The 23,059-nt window shown below is 33.5% G+C and overlaps 1 protein-coding gene across 1 annotated transcript in view; it reads left to right on the top strand.

Annotated features, from left to right (window-relative positions):
- Positions 1 to 20,784: 20,784 nt before the first annotated feature.
- The window catches only part of Rnf11 (Ring finger protein 11), a 39,010-nt gene continuing 36,735 nt past the window's right edge, over positions 20,785 to 23,059 (top strand). Inside the window, exon 1 of the mRNA XM_075362268.1 lies at positions 20,785 to 21,296. Coding sequence (XP_075218383.1) covers positions 21,108 to 21,296 — 189 coding nt within the window. The 5' untranslated portion in view covers positions 20,785 to 21,107. The remainder of the gene's footprint in view (positions 21,297 to 23,059) is intronic.

Genomic DNA, 23,059 nt, shown 5'->3' with positions numbered 1-23,059 from the left:
ATCTAATTATTTTTTTCCTGAATTTTTATGGGCATCGACTGCTAGGGTCATTAGCCCTCGTCACATTCTTTAAAAGAAATTTGTATCACCATCAGCATCGTCATATGTAAGGGTGTAAAGGCCCTTACATTTTATTTAAAAACACAAACTTCATAAAAAAAAAAAAAAAAACACTAAGACACAAAAACGACAAAGACATACACAACGCATAAGGGGTGTAAAGGGCCCCAAAATTAAAATTTGAGTTAAAAACTCAAAGAACATATAGTTAAAAATTGTAAGTCATGCCATACCATTTCCTTCTTCTTCCACCTGTCTCGTTTATAATTTAAGCACCCTCGGGGCGACCAGAAACGCCGTTGAGCAGTATATCAGTCGCGCCAGGGTGCCGTGGCAGTTGAATCCTTCTTATAAACAGGCTACAGGCATGCACCGCGCACACCCATAGCCTCACGCCCTCAATCCACCCTTGAGGGTCCCCAATGCTATCATCGGACACACCCCGACTCACTGCTCTTGAATGCAGGTGAGCCAAAATGGCCTAGACAAGAGGCTACCTCCCGTTACTACACGTTCCACGCTTCGAGACTCCCATACATATAAAATTTCCATCTTAGAGATTCTCTCACAGCTTTAAAATTTTCAAACTTTTACAGACTTCTAAGAAGTCCACTGGCGTGCAAAAAGCAACTATTTTTTCTTCATTTCCATTATCCAGATCAGCACTAATGTCATTTTTTAGACGGAACCTCTTTCTGAGGTCCTTATATATTGTACACTCTTCTATTAGATGCTTGATTGTAAGTGTTTTATTACAAACACCGCACATTGGTCTCTCTTCGCCGGTTAACAAATGTGAATTTGTTAATCGCTGTGGCCGATTCTAAGTCTGGTCACAGCTACTTGTTCACGGCGAGTCAATTTCACGTTGCTTTTCCATTTATATGGAGAAGTTTTTACCGAGTTTAATTTGGTATTTAATCTCCTCCAATCAGTACTCAATTTGTTTCTTACTATGTTAGTTAGACGGTTTTTAACGTCTGCCACTCTTACAGGAAATGCATCCAATTATCGCAGACTGTTGCCTTTCTGGCAGCTTCGTCTGCGCTTTCATTACCTGTAATACCAGCATGCCCTGGAGTCCATACAAATACGCATCGTTGTCCTCGTTGATTTAGAACGCATAAAATGGACAGGATATTTGCAATTAGGACATCCTTAATGTTCTTGTTCCGAATTGCAATAGTGCACTAAGAGAATCGGAACATATTAGCACTCTCTCTTCGCAATAATGTTTTATGTATCGAAGAGCATGCTGAATGGCAGTAAGTTCTGCCGTGTAGACACTGGCCATATCTGGCAGTTTCCAATAATGGGCTTCTCCATTTATATATATGGAGCATCCAACATCATGTTCGGTTTTAGAACCGTCAGTATAAATTATAATATGTTCTTCGTAACTACTGACGGTTGCCAAAAATTCCTGTTGGATGATAACTGCTGGTTTCTTTTTTATTTCTCCCTGAGAGAGATCCAACCTAGTATTTACCGCTGACAAGAGCCATGGCGGTATTTCTCTTGTGGAAATTGCTAGTGTTTCTGGTATAGCAATTTCGTATTTCCTTCTTAATTCGTGGTACCTAATTCCGGCTGGTCTGGAATAGGTAGCACGATGTTCATATACTGCAGCCATAGGATGATTCGTAAACAATTTATTATTTATATGAGCAGGGAAAGCCCATACATTTGCTGCATATCTTGACAAAAGGATCTCTCTTCTATAATGTAGTGGCATTATTCCGGCTTCGGACATTAGGCTATTCACCGGACTTGTGCGGAAAGCGCCTGTTGCATATCTTATTCCGCTATTATGAACTACGTCTAACTTTCTTAAGTGCGACTTTCTAGCGGATGAATATACGACACATCCGTAGTCTAGTTTAGATTGAACCAATGCTTTATACAATCTCAATAATATCTCTTTGTCTGAGTCCCAATTTAAGTTCGATAAAAATGTTATAATGTTTAGGGCTCTTTTGCATCTATCACTCAAGTCCTGTATATGTAATCCCCATGTAAGGGATTTATCCAATACTAGTCCTAAATATCTTACGTTCTCTTTATATTGTATTGGATTATCATCAATTGTCAACGCAGGACTTTGATGAGGAATTCTTTTCCTACAAAAGTGTACACAGCACGTTTTTTCTGGTGAGAATTGGAATCCGTTATTCCTTGCAACTTCATTTAGAGCATTGATCGCTCGTTGCAATTTGTACCTCACCATAGCAGTCTTGTTGCTGGCATACACAATTGCCAAATCATCAACATAGATGCTTTTGCTGATTTCTACTGGAATGGCTAATATCAATTTGTTAATGGCAATCATAAACAAGGTACCTCTCAACGCAGTCATATATCTGGAGCATTACTCCATAACGCCAGGTCATATCGAAAGCCTTCTGAAGATCAAAGAAGACTCCGACACAATGTTTCCTTGTAATAAAGCTGTTATATATAATATTCTCTAAGTTGATCATTTGATCAGTGGTGGAATGGTACTGTCGAAAACCTGCTTGATATGGTGATATCAGGTTTTCTTTTTCCAAAACCCAGACGAGTCGATTATTAATCATTTTTTCCAGTATTTTTCCCATAGCACACGTCAAGGAAATAGGACGGTAGCTATTGGGATCTGTTAAATTTTTATTTTTCTTTGGTACTGGAACAACATGAGCTTTTTCCACTGCTGTGAGTACGTTCCATCCCGCCATATTTGATTATAAAGTTCTAATAATCTGCGTTTTGCAGTGGTATTCAGCTGCCTGATCATATTATAATGGATTTCATCCGGACCAGCAGCTGTGTTACCTGCTTTTTCCAACGCTTTCATGAATTCATCCATTTTAAATGGTACATTATATGAGTAATTATACTCAGTTCTAAAATTTAGTAGACCTTCGAGTTCTTTTTTGGTTCGAAAACCATCCTCGTAGTTGGCCGTTTTGCTGGCCTTCTCGAAGTGATTGGACAATAGCTCTGCGATTTCATTTGGAGTGTCCTTAATTCCATCTTCATCTTGAAGGCTAGTTATAGGCGCAAACCTTTTACGCCCACAAATCGCCTTCACTTTCCTCCAAACATCTGACGCAGTAGTGGTTCTGTCGATGGATGACACGTATTGCTGCCAGGATCGTTTCTTCGAGTCAATCATAAGACGTTTTGCATACGCCCTGTATTTTTTAAAGGCAATAAGATTTTGTAGGGTAGGACGTTTCTTGAAGGCGTTATACGCTCTTTTCTTTCTTTTAATAGCTTCACTTATTTCTTCGTTCCACCATGGAACGGGTTGTTTCGTAAGTTTTCCAGATGTTTTGGGAATGTATCTCGATGCCGACTTAAGTATCGTATTTGTTATAGCGTCGACATCGTCCCTGATAACTCCAGTTGTTTCAGGGAGTATTGTTCTAGCTGTGAAGCTCGTCCAATCTGCCTTTTCAAACAACCATCTTTTAGAGATGGGATATGTTTTTCTTGTAACATCAGTTACAATTTGCACCGGGAAATGATCGCTTCCATGCAAATCGTCTAAGACATGGAAGCTGTACCTCGGTGCTATCGAGGTGCTATCCGCTTATAAGTGCAAGATCTATACATGACGTCGATCCATCTCTGGCATTGAAAAAGGTTCCTGATCCATCGTTTAAAATAATAAGTTCTGAATTCATCAGAAACCTTTCCAGTTCTCTTCTGCGGGGATCTACTCGATCCGATCCCCATAGAGAATTATGAGCATTAAAGTCACCCACCAGTAAAACAGGTGGGGGAAGCTCAGAAATTAGTCTTGTTATATTATCCTTATTCCAATCAAAATTCGGCAAGTATATGCTGCAGACAGTGACCTGAAGCGGACGCTTCATTCTAACGGCGACCGCTTGTAGGTTTGTGTTTAGAACAACCGCTTCGGTGGTAGCTCTGGTCGATGTTAATATGGCTACTCCACCTCTAACTCTTACATTTGGTTTTAGGGAAGTCGTAGGAGTCGCTGCAACCTGGGCAAAAGAGTTGACTTAGGTGATCTATTGTGTACTATTTTTCTTCACCTCGAAGTAGCTAACCTTTTGTATGGTCTTTACCGCCTGGATGGATAATTCTTCTTTGTATATTGGGCAATTTTGCGATTTTGCCAGATACCCCATGAAAATTTATACAGACGGGTGGATCTCTTCACGGTTCATCCGGATGCAGTGGGTCCTCACAAGCGCAGACCTATTACCTGTACAGCGAACTCCCGTGTTATCAAATCTTTGACATCCGAAGCACTGTAATGGAGTTAAGATAAACGTACGTACTTCCAGTCTGCAAAAACAGCCTTTATGTTTTCCAGGCAGCTGGGTTTGTTAAAGATGAGGACGTGTAACGCGAAGGGTTGCACGTCCTGCAACCCTTCGCGTTGCACGTCTTCGTTACGTTGTGTTTAATTGTCGATTGGCTACAACTCCTTGTCAAAATGTTTCTTTACTATTTCCTCTTCTGTACAGTTTAATGAGTCCCTACACACGATCGCCCCTTTTCAGGTTTTTAATGTACCATACAGTAAAACTGCAACATCCATAACGCAGATCATCTTAGCTATAAATAGCCGTGAAGACCAACAGCTGTCTTTCTAACTTCCTTCACCTCCTCCAGCTTGCGTGATTCCACACGGTATCATAATACGACTGAACTTCGTAGAGTGTTTATCACTTCTTCTAATAAACAAATACTTCGGAATCACTGTGTCTCTTCGGTCGAAACTTAGTTCGATCTGACTTTACTTTGTCGCTAGATTCGATACTCTTCCGTCACTTCAGATTTGAAGCCAAAGATTCTCCAAGACAAGGGTTTTTATTTGGACATTCTGTCACAGAAGAGTGGAAGTTGATTGTCCATAAAAACATCGTCGTCAGACAATATATTGGAACGTGCGAGCAGAGAGACGGTTGGGCTTGGCCCGGATAATTCATCCCGCCTGGGTTCGCCAGTCAGCCGCCTCCCACAAATTTAACCCGGGCCGGGGAGTCAATACTGCCTGACTCCCTATACCGACATCTCATACCGGTTGTACTGAGAACCACAACCGCAATCAGCTCAAGAACGCCAATCCCGTAGTCCACAGGGAATATCCTGAACAGAAATATTGCCTCGTTGGCCAATATAAGTAAAAATATATAAGTACTCTGTCGCTGCCTGCACTTGATATGTGCATAGGTGTTATTGCACGGAAGAGGGATTGAGTGTTATCTGGGGCATTATTATTTTTTTTACGTACTTGTGAAGCTACTAAGTCCAGTAGGGGATAGTCACTCTCCACCTCACTTACAGGGTAGTCACACCACTGCACTTAGGAGGATGTCGACAATCACTCTTTCCTGAGGGGTTAAATCACACTTTACATACATGCCAATAAACACACCTACACTCTCTACTACACAAGCCCAATAAAACACACAAAAAAAGAAGAGAAATTTATTTTTCATTCCAACACTCTCCTCAGAAATTGGGCCATAATATTAAGTGCTATGTCTTGAAGATCCTCTAATCTTCAGTTCCCTGGTAGTTTCTTCAAATCTTGTTTCTGTCTTTATAGGTCATTCCAAGAGCCCCAACAACTATCGGTACTGTCTTTGTCTTCATTCCTCACATTCAGCTGATCTCAATCCTGAGATCTTGACTCAACTGATCAAGATCAACTGTAAGCAGCCCAATATGTTCACGTCTCCATTCAACTCCTATCAGTGGTACTGTGGTGCCTGATGGACATCTAAACCAGAATGTATTTAAGGTAGAGTTATCTCCACCACAACAAAAATCAAATGGAAATGATTTTCTCAGCAACTCACAATGGAGAATGACTCAACAATGTCAATCTCCTCCTCTACCTACCCAAGCTTTAGTACAGCAGCAGCAAAATTGAAAGAAGTGAACACTACACCTTTACCTCAGTTCAAAACAGCTAATCAATTAACTCACACGCAAGGTTCATCTGGTAATGGTCAATTTAAAGAAAATTCATTCCCTGAAACCCAACCCTTTGTAGATGATGAATTTAATTCTAATGTGTATCAGGATAGTATTGAAGTTCATGATTTTTTGGCTAAAACTTGTAAATACATCAAAACTACAAAGAGTAAAAAAAAAGACGAGGAAAATAAATCTGAAGCAATTAATAAGAAATTAAAACTATCTCATGAGAATGATGGATTGGCTAGAAGTACAAATGAAAGTGTACAAACCAAAAAAACCATCACAAAATGAAGCATCTTCATAAAAATCAAATCATAACATGGTTGAAATATTAAAGGACAACAATCAGGCATTTCAGTCTCATCAGTCAGGTTCTCAGGGATCTGTTACATCCATAATTAATAGTACAACATCATCATTACAGCCAAGTCCTTGGGTATATCAAACAACAACTATAAACACCCTAATATCTTTATACCTCCATTCAACTCCCGTTATTGGTACTGCAGTGCCTGTTGAATCGCTAAACCAGAAAGTGTATATAGATTTATCTTCACCACAACTAAAATCAAATGGAAATGACTTCCTCAACAACTCACAACATAGAACAACTCAACAAAGTCAACCCCTTTTACACATGCAAAAGCTTTGACACAGCAGCATCAACAAAAGCCTTATAAATGTAAGAAAAAAATGAAGTCTACACGGTTATCTCAATTCACTTGAGCAAACAATTCAAAGAGTAAGAAAAATTATGAGAAAAATAAACCTAAAACAACTAATAAAAAATTAGAACTATCTCCTAGGAATGATGTATTGGCTAGCAGTATACTTGAAAGTGTACAAACAGAGAAACCATTGCAAAATCAGCTTTCACATGATCAAATATCCTCACAAAAGTCAAATCCTAACATGGTTAAAATGTTATTAGACAACAGTCAGACTTTTCAATCTCAACAGTCAAGTGCTCAGGGATCTGTTACTCCCACAATTAATAGTATATCTTCATCTCAACAGTCATACCCTACAATAACAACTGTACTTCAAATGACAACTGTAAACAGTTCAATATGCTCACGCCTACACTCAACTCCTCAGTGGTACTGTGGTGTCTGATGGACATCTAAACCAAAATGTATTTAAGCTAGAACTACCTCCACCACAATAAATATCAAATGGAAATAATTTCCTCAAAAGCTTGCAACAACTGAGAATGATTCAACAATGTCAACCTCCTCCTTCACCTACCCAAGCTTTTGCTCAGCAGCATCAGCAAAAGCTATATGAATGTAAGAAAGAAATGAACACTACACCTTTACCTCAATTCAAAAATCTAACCAATTAATTCAGATGCAAGGTTCATCTGGTAATAGTCAGTTTAAAGAAAATTCATTCTCTGAAACCCAGTCCTTTGAAGAAACTGAATTCGAATTTGATGCTGATGTGGATTGGGATAGTATTCAAGGTTATGATTTTATGGCTCAAACTTGTAAGTACATCAAAACTACAAAGAGTAAGAAAAATGATGAGGAAAATAAACGTGAAACAACTCATAAAAAATCTGAATTATTGCATCAGAATAACAAATTGCCTAGTAGTAAACGTGAAAATGTACAAACAGAGAACTCACCTCAAAATCAGGTTTTATGTAATCAGATGGCGTCAGCTATTGCATCAGCAATATCAGCTTTAAAAAAAATATCTGGAATCAATGGGGTACAGAATAGGACACTGGATAATATTCCAGTAAAACCCTTTCAAATTGGTTAATTACCAATTATTGATCCTCAACCATCTTATGAGATGAAAACTGAAATAGATGATGTTCCTTAGAAAACATCAGAAGAGAATTAGATTTAAAGGAGAATTCCAGTAGTATGAAATTAAAGTCAAAGGTTTCCTCTATAACTAGATCAGAAATATTTTTGTTTAATAAAGATTGTTTGTTGGTTCCAATAGTTGAAACAACAGAACCTTTTAGCAGAGCAGAGACATCAGAAGATGTAGATGATTTAAAATAGTCATTAAAAGAGAAAATACAATAACCACCAAATAAGTTGCATTCAAAATAATTCTGTTCTTTATTTCAGCTTACAGTGTTTGCTATTCATTCACTTTTAACTAAACATTTATAGCTGATACAGAAATCTGATTCTGCATAACAGATGAAAATTTATTTTTAAAATTTGTTGTTTTTTTTAATAATATACCAGTAATGTGAAAGACTTGATTAATTTTGTAAATAACTTATCAATTGATCTAAAAAGCAACATTATCCTGATTAAAATTTAAATATGTAAAAACTAAACCTAATAAAATTAGTTAGTAAAATGACTGTATTGATTTTCCTTATTAAACCTAAACTTAAAACATCTTTTATCTATTTCTTTAATTAGCCATTTAATAGTTTCCCTATTGAATGGAAACAGTATAATGAAATGTCAACCTGTGACAACCTGTGAGGCGCATCCCCTTAGGAGAGCGTGATAATACTAAATGGGGGCGTGAGCATATAAAAAAGAAATATTGTTAAAAAATTTATTAATTTACTGAAAGGAAAGCAAAACAAAATACATTCTGACATAATAAATAATAAAATACACATCTACACTGATATAATACACTTATAAATAGGACTGTATCAGTACTGCTCAATGTATTTAATAATTAAATTATCAATACTATATTAAAAACAAGTTTAATAATTATTAGTGACTCCCTTGGGCCGGTCTTGCAGAGCAAAAATTTTCGAACGAAGGTTTAATATTAGAAATAGACACTCTGAGTTCTTTTTCTATATTTAGCTGCGATCTATATTTTGTCTTCAAAGCAGCTACCACAGAAATCGCAAAGGTAGAATATTGAGAATGGTAATAGTATATGAAATGCTCTTATTTTCAGTGCAGAAAACTCATTATCTATCCCTGCCCAAAATTCAAAGACTGATTTATTACTAAATTGTCTTTTGATTTCACCACTTGCTATCTAGTCTATGAAGATTTCTTCTTCGGCAGTTGAGACCCCTTCGGGTGTATTTTGAAATGGATCCCTAACCCACTCATAACTTGCTACCAAGTTGTCGTCAACAAGAAAATACTTCTTAAAATTCTTTACCAGCATGTTTAAATGATTTTCAATGGCTACAAAACAGCTTTTACATGTTGTTCTTCACCCTTGTAAGATTTAACATGTTCATCCACATTTGCAAACATTTTTATGTTTTTTTTCTTTAAATTTTTGCTCTACAATTCCAATTTTCTACAAAAAGCATTAACTTTATCACTTGTCTCTAACATATGTGTATTTGCTCCTTGGAGTTGAAGAATCATGGTATTTAATTTCTCAAATATATTGATCAAGTAGCTCAATTCCATCACAAACAAACCATGTCGAAACTTCTTGGCTTCTGATCGGTTTTCCTCTTCTAGAAAAATAGCAATTTCATCTCTTAATTCATAAACACATTGTAAAAACTTCCCATATGATAACCATCTTGCCTCACAATAAAATAGTAACACTGAATGTACTGCGCCCATGTCTTCACAAAGTGCAGAAAAAATTCTTGATTTTAAGAGTCACATTTTTATATAATTTACTATGGTTACAATCGTCATTAACACAATATTCAGACCAGGACTCATTTCTTTGGAAGTCAGAGCTTCTCTGTGGATCATGAAATGTGTCCAGACACACTGTGGAGATTTTTCTTGTTTCACAAGTGCTTCTGTATATTGGAGTCTTCGAAACATTGAACGAGCACCATCGGTGCATATTCCGATGCAATTTTTCCACTATATGTTTGCCTCATTTTTAAAATCATTTAAGATAGCAAATAATGTGAGTGCTGTTGCTTTGAGTTTTATTGGTTTACAGAAAAGTAGTTCTACTGCTGACATACCACCACAAAATCAAACATAGGCAATGAAATAAACATCTTTATTGCTATCTGTTGCCTCATCAAGCTGAATTGAAAACAATTTGTCAAGTAACTTCCCGGTAAGCTGATGCTGTACATCTTCAGCTATATTATCAATTTGACATCCCAACCCCATAGGAGGAAGACCTTGTGACATTACCGATCGCCACACCACCTCCTCCGTTCCAAGCCCTAAGGGGTTTTACCAGATGTCATCTTTAGACCATCTAACTGATTACATCTCATAGTCATTAGCTAGGCCTCAGTTGGGATGCCACTGATGTAAATGCCTCAGCAGACATTTGCATCAGTAAATACTGATTTGACAGATAACAGCATCATTTGACAGAGGTATGGGCTGCAATTGTTTGGCAAAATTATAATCTGGCTATTTTATATAAAAATTTGTAAGAGGCAAGTAAAGCTCATTCACATTCAAAGTTTTTTTTTAAATGATGTTTACTTTTCATATGATTTTAATTTTAATTCTATGAATTCTCGGAGTTTGTTAATGTACTCACTATGAAGCATTTGCAAATGTTGTTTAAAAGTTTATAAGGTTTCATGCTGTCTGCCGCCAAACATTTTGAGCAAATGACACACAGGGGCCTTTCTTCTTCATTTACTTCAGTACTGGTAAACCCAAAATTTAAGTATTCTTGTGAATATTTATCAGATTTTATTTTTGGAACCATGCTCGTCTGTGCACTTGTTGATGCTTCTCTATCGTCTAATGCTCGCTTACATCCACTTAAAAATTTATCCATGATTCTGTATAAATCTACTGCCATTAATATTTAATACCTTGAATTGCAATTAACATGCAAATTACAACATACACATTCACGATAGATTCGATTGCGATAGAAGGATCAACTCAACTGAGACTGACTGGAATTGAATGAGGCGTAGCATTTATACACGTTTGCTCAGACGTTCAAGAATATTCAAGACAAATCGGAACTTCTCACAAAGCAGCAAAAATGTCCGATATGGTAGACGTAAGACAGAGAACAATAGAGAGGCATCGATTCTGGTTTTGTCAGTGCAGCAGATTGGTATTGCCAAATATCAACAAATATACTTATTCTTGGTAATTTGTATGGTTTTTAATTAAGGTCATATTGTAGCTTTAGCGTCAAAATACTAAAATATTATTGTATACATTGTTATTGTATGAAGGAGGTGCGATGAAAATTATGATTGAAAATTAGGTTCCAAATACTGAAAGGTTGAAAAACGCTGCAGTAAGTGGTACATTAATTTGTTGCTTACACTATCTGTCCCAGCCTTTCTTACATGCTTTTAAAGCATCTGAGGCACAAGTGGCACTAGTCAGAGTTTCTTTCTAAGAAAGTATGAAGTTTATAGCACAACTTGTCCCTGTGGTGAACTTAGAATAAAGGTATCACTTGTAAAATTATACATAACCTGCATTTCAGTAGGCCCATTATGTTAGTGTATTTGACTCAGTGAAAAATGTTATAGGAAACCACTTCATTCATGAGTCTGGTGTGGGATCTTGTTATTTTTTAATTACTGTGAATGGAATTCTATGAAAATCCTATCCGTAGAATGCCTGTGTCATATTCTGGAGGGACTGATTTCTCATGTCAGATCAGCTACAACTGTTATAGTAATGACAAATAACATATATTTATTTTATGGTTATATTATTTTACGGTTACACATTTTACTTACAGTTCTGCAATTTCAATGTACTTGGTTTTGTCATAATCATTATCAGTCCATGCTGCATATGATTTTTATGTACTTAAAGGCTGTGTTACATTCTGGTAGTTATAGAAAATCCAAACTTCATGAATTGCGTATTCTTAAAAGTGAACAAGAAATCAGACATTAATGAGATACTCTTTGACAATCTGGATGTGAATAATTTTTTTAATACTGGTCTTGGTTACATCAAGGGCAATGACATATTTCCATCAGGATAACCTTCATTTCTGTTAAATGGCAGTCATAGAACCTGTTCAACTCCCAACAGATTGATTTTGGAAAGGTGTGATACAATGAGAAAACCTCCTGCTAAGAATCAGAGGATCCAAATCCATAATCAGTTCTGGATTCCCAGCAGATAGAAAATGTTCCACTCCTCTCTAATACTAAAACTGAAATTCAATCCCCTCTAGTAATCACTTTACTGTCTTGCAGACCCTTGAATGCTCATTAGAGCTAAAGATACCTTACCTGCTCGTCCCCTCTTTTTGTTCACATAATCTCCCACTTGCCACTGTTTTACATTCCTTGATGTACTTACACAAATGATTAGCTGCATGAAGCCAAAACCCTGGCCTTTTTTTACTGAGCCCCATACTCAACTATGCCGATTCAGAACTCCATGAACATGAAATGTTGCTTCATCAAAAAAAAAAAAAAATATACTAGTTTTCATTAGTAGAAATGAAGTCTAACATGGACATTACAAATTCAACTCTTTGTGGCTTATCATTAGGTTTAATTTCATGGAATAGCTGTATTTTATGAACACGAAGTTTCAATCGCTTGTGAACATCATAGACAGTGCTTTTAGGAGTGTTTAGTTGATGACTAGCATTATGAATTAGATGTTTTGGATTTCATTGGAAAGAAAGTTGAATTCTTTCTGTGTTTACGGCCTTGTGAGTGTCCTTTCAAAACTCTTCTGGTTTCCGAAAATTGTTCATACCTTTAACATATACTTTTGTCACTCAAGAGAATTTCTATGATACTCTCATAAAATTCCTATGTATGACAGTCACTTTTTTTGTGAGAACCGGTACATGAATTGTGCTTTCTCTTGTGGTGACACTATGGCACAAAAGCTTACAGCTGCTATCTGACAGAGAATAAATAAACTAAGCTTAACTGTTGTGACTTCAAGATTACGCATAGAAAAGATTGAGGTAAAAAAAACCATATAAAAAAATAAAAACCATATTTGTTCTTGAAACCCTAGAGTTCTTTTTCAGACACAGAGTGTTTATAAATACACAGATTAAAAAAATAAAATTGTTATTAATAAGGGTAAAAAAATTGATTGAATCCTTCTCATTAAATTCTTCTTTAAGTTTTTATTAGTAAACAGTTTTTATGTTTACCGTACTAGTCATGCCAACTGATATCTTCAACCTTTTTTAATCTTAACAGCCAATTTCCTGCCACAGCTATTAATTACATAATTTTTTTTATTTTCTCACATCTTGTAAATAATTATTAACTGTTGTTTCTCACTTAGCATAATAATAAAGACGAATACAATAATTACACTTAATATAATAAAAATCAGTGTAATAAAAATTGTGAAAAACTCTGATTCCCAGGTGATAAAAATTCTCACTGAAAATGTTTTCTATAACACCAGTATGACATCTTTATAACTGGGGAACATAAAGGTATCTATCTATACATAAGACACACATAGAAACAAGACACATACCCAGATATAAATAATAAAAACCAATTTTTATACATAACATATCTCAATACATAACACTATCTCAATACATAACACTATCTCAACAGAAGAATATGAAGTTTACACACACAATAAATCTGATACAAAACAATATATTAAATAAATAAACTTGACACAGATTAAATACATTGTATGACCACATACAACATAGCATTTTTAAAAAGTACATATGGATGAAACAAGTAGATATGGGAATTTATCAGATGGACTACATAATCGTTAAGTAGAGATTTTGGATTGTAAAATATACCCAGGAGCAGACATGTTAATACTGATGTAATTCTGATCAGAATTTCAACATGATGAAATTTAGATTATAGTATTGTAAAAAAACTGAAGAAAAGTTCAGAATATAGACATATTAAAAAAGAATGAAGTGAAGTTAAAATTTTTCAAAACACACCTTGATCTACTCTCTGGTAGACATACCACAGAGTGTAAATCTGCAGTATTATATTTCTTGTTGCTATGTGAACCAGTTTAGATGAACCAGCTTTAAACTTTTATTTTCTTCTGTTATTTAAGAAGGAACCCTTTATACTACTCTTGGAGTTTGTTAAATTTATTTTATTTTTGTTTTATATATATATTATATATAGATTTTATTATTTTTTTTATTTTTTATCTGTGATAGTTGTGTTATATTTAATTTTTTAGTGATATAAGTTTTAAGTTTTTTAGTGATATTTTGTGTTAATAGTTTTAAGTTTTAGCTTTTTAATCTTTTAGTTTTTAACCTAGGCTTAGTTTATGTTAATTTCTTTGTTTTCCCATTATCCGAGTTGGAGCCGTTTACACCCTTCTTGGACCTTATTATATTCTTTTTATTTTTGTTAAATTTTATGTTTTTAGATTTACGCTTATTTTAAATTTTAGTTTTATGACTATGATATTGGTTTTAAGTATTTTTTTTTTATTTTTAGCTGTGATATTAGTTGTAAGTCTTTGTTTAATTTTTTTAGTTTTTAAGGTATTTGTAGTATTTTAAGGTATTTCCACAAAATACCCCAAAAAAATTATAAAAAGTTTTGGTGAGAGCTGAGTTGTATCAACCAGTACCTTCTTCCATACTTTTTGGGGGTCATAATGGAATCCAAAACAGTCTGTTACAGACAGTGAGTTTTTGTTCTGTTTTTCTACTATGGATTGTTACTCTGCACATGAGTATTTGTCATTTCATTTTTTGATCTAAGTCAAAACCTTTGAATTGGTGTTTCCAAAATTTGGATCTATTCTACAGTTAAGTTTATTTTTATTAATTTTGATTCTAAAGTTTATGAATAATAAATATATTTTCCCACTGATAACAGATTTTATTTCCATTTTTTCTTCATTATCATTAGGTTTTTGAAAATATATCGCTTCTAATTGTACTTTATTTAAAACTGTAAATAAGTGGTATGCATTTAGTCTTAAATACCAACAGCTTTGGAAGAAAAGGGTATGAAAATATTAGCTGATGTTGCTTCTGAATGATTAACATTTCAGAATTCAACAGAAAAACTTGTTTACAATAATCCTTTGTCTTACAGAAACCTTAGACATTACAAAAGTTTAGCCAGAAGTAAAGAAACTACTAGAAGAGTATATCTTAGTACAGTGTAATTTTTAAAAACAAGTAGGCTCACCTAATTCATATGAAAAGATTATGTTAAGTAAGTATATTTTGGACATGTTTCTCATGTGTATTGTTAATATAACAACAAAATGCAAGTTATAAAGAGACTAAAAGTAAAACATTAAATGAATTAGTCGTAACTTTCAAACACTAAAATGTAAAAATCATTGCATATATAATAAATTAGTTACTATATAACCAGAATTGAATAGGGGGTACTGTACTATGATTATATCAGTAGTCATTTTTAATATTTTCATAGATTAAAAATATTATCTGACTGAAAATAAACAAAAAAAAAAATTATACGAAAACAGCCTTTCTGGTAAATAAAATTTGTCAGATGCTTTTGAAAACTGAACAGTCACATTTACTAGAACAGAATAGAGTGTTAAAGATTTTAAGACAAACAGAATTAAAATATTAAGAAAGAAGTTATTTATAATTATAAGAATCAGGGTGGGTAGTGAGGAAAGAAAAGCTGCAGTACAGACAGACCTCGTGACTGACAAATTGTCTCATGAAAGTTTGTAGCCTGCCCTTTTTAGTTTTTACTTTATATATGGAAGCAATAGTCCAAATATAAAAAAATTAAAATTTAAAAAGTACCTAATGATATTTTGGATGAACTAGAAATGACTTAAAAACTAAACCAAACTATTTAAAGAGTCTTCCCACTAATCTATTTAAAATACAATTAAAAGGTTTTCTTTCGCAGAAATAATTTTACTCTATTAATAAATCTTTAAATAAAACTAATTAAAAAAGCTTGAATTTTCTGCATCTTGTTCAAGAAGTGAAAATTATTCTTGAATTATTATATTATTATTATTATTATTATATTATTTATATTATATTATTATTATATATTCTATTCTTGAATTATTCAAAAATTATATTTTTGTATATGCATTCAAAAAATTTTCAATCATGCTTTTTGAATTACGAATTATTTTTTATATCTAGTATCTTCATGTGTTAATTTGTCAGACTTCAAAAGGAGTGTTATTGTTATGATCTCCCTCTATGAATCATGAGACCTTGCCGATGATGAGGGGGCTTGAGTGCTCAGTGATACAGAGTAGCTGGACCAAAAGTGCAACCACATCAGAGATGTATCTGTTGAGAGCCAGACTAAGGAATGATTCCTGAAAGAGGACAGCAGCTCTTACAGAAGTTGTTAAGGGCGTAGGTCAGGAGAACTTAAACAGCCATATCAACATCACTCAATCTTCTTAGTACTGCAGAGCTGAAAGCAATGGAAAACTACAGCTGTTTTTTTTCCAAGAAAATGTAACTCTCTGCATTTTCATGTAACAAAGATGGAAGTGGCTTCCTTGGTAAAATATTCTGGAGTCCCATGTTCAGATCTCCAGGTGGGGACTAGTAAGAAAGGGGTCACCAGAAAATTAAAAAATAACGTTCTACGAGTCAGAATGTGGAATGTTACAAGTCTAAAAAAGGTTGGTAGATTAGAAAATTTAAAGAGAAAAGTGAATAAATTAAATGTAGACGTAGTAGGAATTAACGATGTTTGGTGGTAAGAAGAAAACGACTTTGGTCGGGTGTTTTTAGAATAATTAACTCAGCTTCAAATAAAGGGCAGGCAGTAGGTTTCATAATGAACAAGAAGATAGGGAAGAGAGTAGAGTATTTCAAAATGCATAGCAATAGAATCATTGTAATAAGGATAAAATCAAAATCAATGCCGACAACGATTGTTAACATCTATATGCTTGCAAGTGCCCATGATGATGATGAGGTGGAGTGTGTAACAAAGAAATTGATGAAATAATTAAGCACATAAAAGGGGATGAAAATTTAGTAATAGTTGGAGATTGGAATGCAAGCACTGGAAAAGGCAAGGAAGGAAATATAGTGGGTGAATATGGGCTGGGCAAAAGGAATGGAAGAGGGGACCAACTTATAGTTTTGTACAAAGTATAATTTATTAATTTCCAACACCCAGTTTAAAAATGATAAAGAAGAATATACACATGGAAAAAGCCAGGTGATACTGCAAGGTATCAGATAGATTATGTCATGGTTAAGCAAAGATTTAGAAATCAACTTGTCGACTGCAAAGCTTACCCTGGAGCAGCCATTGATAGCGACCATAATTTAGTGATAATGAAATGTAGATTGGGGTTTAAAAACCTGAAGAAAAGGTGTCAGATGTATTGGTGGAATTTAGAAAAGCTTGAGGAAGAGGAGGTAAAGAAGATTTTTGAGGAGGACATCACAAGAGGTCTGAGTAAATAAGATAAGGTAGAAAATGTAGAAGAAGAATGGGAGAATGTTAAAAAGGAAATTCTTAAATCAGCAGAAGCAAACTTAAGTAAAGAACTTTGGATATCAAGAAAAACTTGGATATCAGAGGATATATTGCAGCTGATGGATGAACGTAGAAAATATAAGAATAATAGTGATGAAGAAAGTAAAAGGAAATATCGGCAATTAAAAAATACTATAAGCAGGAAGTGCAAACTAGTGAAAGAAGAGTGGATTAAAGAAAAGTGTTCAGAAGTGGAAAGAGAAATGATCATTGGTAAAATGGGCGTACAGGAAAGTTAAGGAAAATTTTGTGGTAATAAATTAAAATCTAATGATGTGTTAAGTAAAGATGGTACACTGATTTATAATATGAAAGGAAAGGTCGATAGGGAGGTGGAATATATTGAAGAGTTATACAGAGGAAGTGAATTAGAAAATGGTGTTAAAGAGGAAGAAGAAGAAGTCTAAGAGGATGAAGGGGGAGAAACAATATTGAGATCTGAATTTAAGAGAACACTAAAAGATTTGAGTGGCAGAAAGGCTCCTGGAATAGATGGAATACCTGCAGAATTACTACACAGTACAGATCAGGAAGCGATAGATAGATTACACAAACTGGTGTTTAATATTTATGAAAAAGGGGAAGTTCTATCAGACTTTAAAAAGAATGTTATAGTCATGATACCAAAGAAATCAGCAGCAGATAAATGTGAAGAATACAGAACAATTAGCTTAATTAGTCATGCATAAAAAATCTTAACTAGAATTCTATACAGAAGAATTGAGAAGAGAGTGGAAGAAGTGTTAGGAGAAGACCAATTTGGTTTCAGAAAAAAGTATAAGGACAGGGGAAGCCATTTTAGTGCTCAGATTAATAGCAGAAGAAAGATTAAAGAAAAACAAACCAACATACTTGGCATTTATAGACCTAGAAAAGGCATTCAATAACGTAGACTGGAATAAAATGTTCAGCATTTTAAAAGAAATTAGGGTTCAAGTATAGAGATAGAAGAACAATTGCTAACATTTACAGGAACCAAACAGCAACAGTAATAATTGAAAAACATAAGAAAGAAGCCGTAATAAAAAAAGGGGTCCAACAATCATGTTCCCTATCCCAATTACTTATTAATCTTTATATAAAACTGGCAGTTAATAATATTAAAGAACAATTTACATCCAAAGTAAGAGTAAAGGTGAAAAGATAAAGATGCTATGATTTTCTGATATAGTAATTCTAGCTGAGAGTAAAAAAAATTTAGAAGAAACAGTGAACGGCATGAATGAAGTCCTATGCAAGAACTACTGCATGAAAATAAACAAGAACAAAACAAAAGTAATGAAATGTAGTAGAAATAAAGTAGATGGACCACTGAATATAAAAATAGGATGAGAAAAGACTATGGAAGTAGAAAAATTTTGATATTTGGGTAGTAGATTTCCTAAAGATGGATGAAGCAGGAGTGATATAAAATGCCGAATAACACAGGTGAAACGACCTTTCAGTCAGAAATATAATTTGCTTGCATCAAAAATTAATCTAAACATCAGGAAAACATTTTTGAAAGTATATGTTTGGAGCGTAGCTTTATATGGAAGTGAAACTTGGATGATCTGAGTACCTGAGAAGAAAAGATTAGAAGGTTTTGAAATGTGGTGCTACAGGAGAATGTTAAAAATCAGGTGGGTGGTTAAAGTGGCAAATGAAGAGGTGTTGTGGCAAATTGATGAAGAAAGAAACATTTGGAAAAATATAGATAAAAGAAGAGATAGACTTATTCACCACATCTTAAGGCATCCTGGAATAGTTGCTTTGATGTTGGAGTGACAGGGAGATGGGAAATATTGTGTAGGCAGGCAACGTTTGGAATATGTAAAACAAACTGTTAGGGATGTAAGGGGTATACCGAAATGAAACAACTGGCACTAGATAGGAAATTTTGGAGACCTGCATCAAACCAGTCAAACGATCGAAGACAAAAAAAAATGTGTTAATATAACATTATTTCATGTATTTATACTTTAAAAAATATGGGCATTAATTCAATATTTAGGATATCTCATTACATCATATATCATACCTTCTCATTTTTATCTTATATTTAATTGTATATTCTGTGATCCTGCTGCGATCAAGCTTCTACCACAATTTCTCTTGATTCATCCAGGCAGTTCAATTTATTTCCCCTTTGAACCCATATCTACCCATTCCTGACATGATCTACAAAATGTATTATTATGTGCCAAGCAGAATAAAGTATTTATTTATGTTATAATGAATGATATGGATTCATTGCTGGGAGAAAAGCTTTAGTTTGAAATTAAACAAGGGTGATAAAATGTAACAGCAAGATAATACAAATTTAAATATTAAGATACGAGTGCATAATCTATCAAAAGTCAAAGAATTTTGTTATTCAGGTAGTAGAAAAATTATAAAGGCTGGATGAAACAAAGAAAATAGATATCAAGAACAGACTTACACAACCTTTTAAGCAGGAAATAAATCTGCAGATTTAGGGCAGTTACTAGAAAAAAAAGGATAAAGACATTCTTAAAAAATATTTGTATGGAAGGTTTTTATGGCAAAAAACTTGGAGAATTCAAAATACAAAGATTTAAGACTTTTGATGGTTGTTACAGGAGAATTAGATTAATAGAAACAGATATGTTTTAAGAAGAATATATTGGAGAAGAGAGGAGTTTATGCTAGAATCCTGTAAAATGATGGACTAGTACCAGTCTTATCCATTGAAGCATCCTTAGGCTAGTTTATTTTGTTCTAGAAGGAGGCACAGAGCTTAAAAACAGTAACAGAGAACAAATAATTGAGAGAGAATAGTAGCGGATTATAAGAGTAATGTTGAATCACAAAATCGAAGGGTAGGTGGAAATGCACGAAAACTGTTAAATGAACAAAACAAAGAACGCATTCAGAGGGTTTTTTGAGAATTGCTAATAACAGTATCACCACTAACTGCACTGATGAATGATTTGAAGTTATTTTCAATAGCGAGTTGTCAATTTTTAAAAATACGTATAGCATTAAATGGATTTTGCGGTATTTGAGAAGTCTTTGTTTTCGGCTCTTCTTTGATTGGGGGAACAACCTAAGGTTAATTAATTAAATCAGATCTTCCGAAGATTTGAATTCCGTGCCCTGGCCATTTTCTATAAACGATTACAACACGTTTACATGTAGTTCATAACTGGCAGGTTTGCCAGGCAAATTTCTTTTCCTATGAGTAATTTAAAAAAATTCGAAATACAAAAAATTAATAATATATTTTCGTGAATATAATTTTTTTTAATATATGTATATAATTCTACTTTTGTTTGCATACCTTATTCCTTAGTCAGTACATTATATTACGAAACTTTTCCTCCATGAAAGATGTTTAACTTTTCACACATATTAACGTATATATTTCTTAAGATTATTTTTTATGTTTCTAAACAGCAATTTTCTTTATTTAATAACTGCCTGTTATCTATGACGCATATCCGTTATTATAATAGTGAAGGCTTGCATCGGTTACTGTTGTTTAGCAATGGAAAGTTGTGAGTTAGCTGTCAACCGAAATAGGATTTTTTGTATGCAAGACTAATGAGAAAGCGGACGATTTTTTTAATTAAATCTCTCACCCTTTGTTTTCGTAAATTACGACACATGAATAGCTCTGTGGGATTCAAGTGTTCAAGGGCAATAGACCTAGGTAAACGTCGTAAATTTTGACTTTAGAATGAATAAATCGGAGTGTTACGTTGTGTGTTCTTATCGCGATTGAACCATATTACTATTATACGTTATAAGTTTAATGTTCTTTTATCTCTCTAATGGGCTGATATATATTCACTTATTTTACTTAGAATTTCCGATTAAAAAAGAAAAAATGGGTAACTGTCTTAAAGGTTCTTCCTCTGATGACATATCCCTTTTAAGAGGAAGCGAAAGTACCGCAGACTCTTCGTCCGATCAGTTGGGCCCTCCTCCTCCATATCGAGTGGTAAGTGACTACATATTAGTTGTCATTTTATTGTGCTAGCTAATTACCAACTTTCGTGGTGCTGTTTTCTTTAAATAGTTTTATAGAAATAATCATAACCTAACATTCGAAATTAAATCGTTATTGATTTATAAGGGCAGTTTATGATTATTTCTGTTCTTCATCGCAGTAATAAAATTATTGCGAGTTGATAGTATTAATCCTTTAGGAATCCAAAAGTAAGCTCTTAGTAGTGTAGAAATTTATAAAATGTCAAATTCCTGGTTTTAGCAGATATTCTGTGTCCAACTTGACCTAGATTTTGTGCAGTTGTGGTTTCTGTTGATCCTGTGATATGAACTTCATACAAGTCACTTGAATTTGTTTAGTTAATTATCATCTGTTTTATTCACTGAATTACTGTCTAAGAGTTTTGTTCTTGTCTCTGAAGAAGAAAATTCAATACTATACTATATTAAAGTTTTGTCTGGTATTACATTAATATGATTTGTTTTCTTTCAAAACTTACGAAAAAAGGGAAGATTGCTAAAACAGCTAAGCTGATAAAGGTGCATGGAAATAACAGAAGTTTTTTTATTGAATTACAGTAATTAAAACTCATGCTAGTTTTTTATTTTATTTTTTTTCATCATTCGTTTGGTTTGGCTGTAGAGCTTTTCATTCCAGTAGTATATACTGTTTTCTAGTGTTCAGAGGTCTCATATTTGAATGGCTGTTTTAAAGTGAAATGTTTATTAATTACTAGTATGAAGATAATTATTTTTGTAGTTTCTAGTACCTATCTATTTTATCCAAGGTATCTGTATGTTTTACTCCATTTTTCTATTTAGCATTTTTTTATTATTACCAGAATGTGGATTTATGATTTTAGCTAAATTGTTTTCTTTTTTTTACTAATTAAATTGCTCCATTGAGTAATGAAGCTAACTGTACATGTTATTAGATAAAGGTGTATAATTTAAGTAGTTATATTAAGTTTAATATTGAAAACAATAGTGGAAGGTCATTTCTTTCCTTTAATATTTATCTCTTTTTTTTAAATAATAAGATAATTATATAAATGAACTGTTTTAGTAGTATAATCATAATAATAACATTATTGTTGATGTGAACATTTTAAATATTATTGATTAGGTTATTGACTTGTACTTATAATGAACTTTTTCTTTGGCCTGTATAAATTTAGCTGCAGAGACTTGATTACAGAAAAATGTGAAATATTAGTCTTATGTTTACTCTATGCACTTTTTTTTTTGTTACAGTTTTAATTTGTTTTCTGTTTAGTATAAAAATGTTTATCTTCACTCATATAAGAAAAGAAAGCATTTAAATTATATTCTTTTAAATGCAGACTAACATGTTTAGTGATTAATCTATTTTTAATATTCTTGTTGACCTCTTCTGCAAATGTGTATTGCCTTGTCAGTAGATATAGTTTTTGTGTAAGTTCTATTAAATTTATCTGCTACATATTAACAGGCAACTAGTTTAAATAATAAACTTAATAAATTTATATAATAAAATAATAGTCTGTGTTCATTCCATTAGACCTACTGCACTCATATTAGCAGTATTGTAATTACATAACTTGTAATATTTCCTTCATTTTTAATCAAATGCAGATAATGGGATTTGTTATTCAGGTGATTAACATCATAAAATGTGTAAATTGATTTTTCCCTGTTTACATATAGATGAAAATTTCTTATACACTTTCAAACGCTGATCAGGAAGTACTTGACCTTAATAATTATATACACATA

Source organism: Lycorma delicatula, chromosome 4 (genome assembly GCF_047948215.1).
Source record: "Lycorma delicatula isolate Av1 chromosome 4, ASM4794821v1, whole genome shotgun sequence".
Taxonomy (NCBI): Eukaryota; Metazoa; Arthropoda; class Insecta; order Hemiptera; family Fulgoridae; genus Lycorma; species Lycorma delicatula.
Note: the sequence above shows the minus strand (reverse complement) of the source record. Positions and strands in the feature narration are given on the sequence as shown.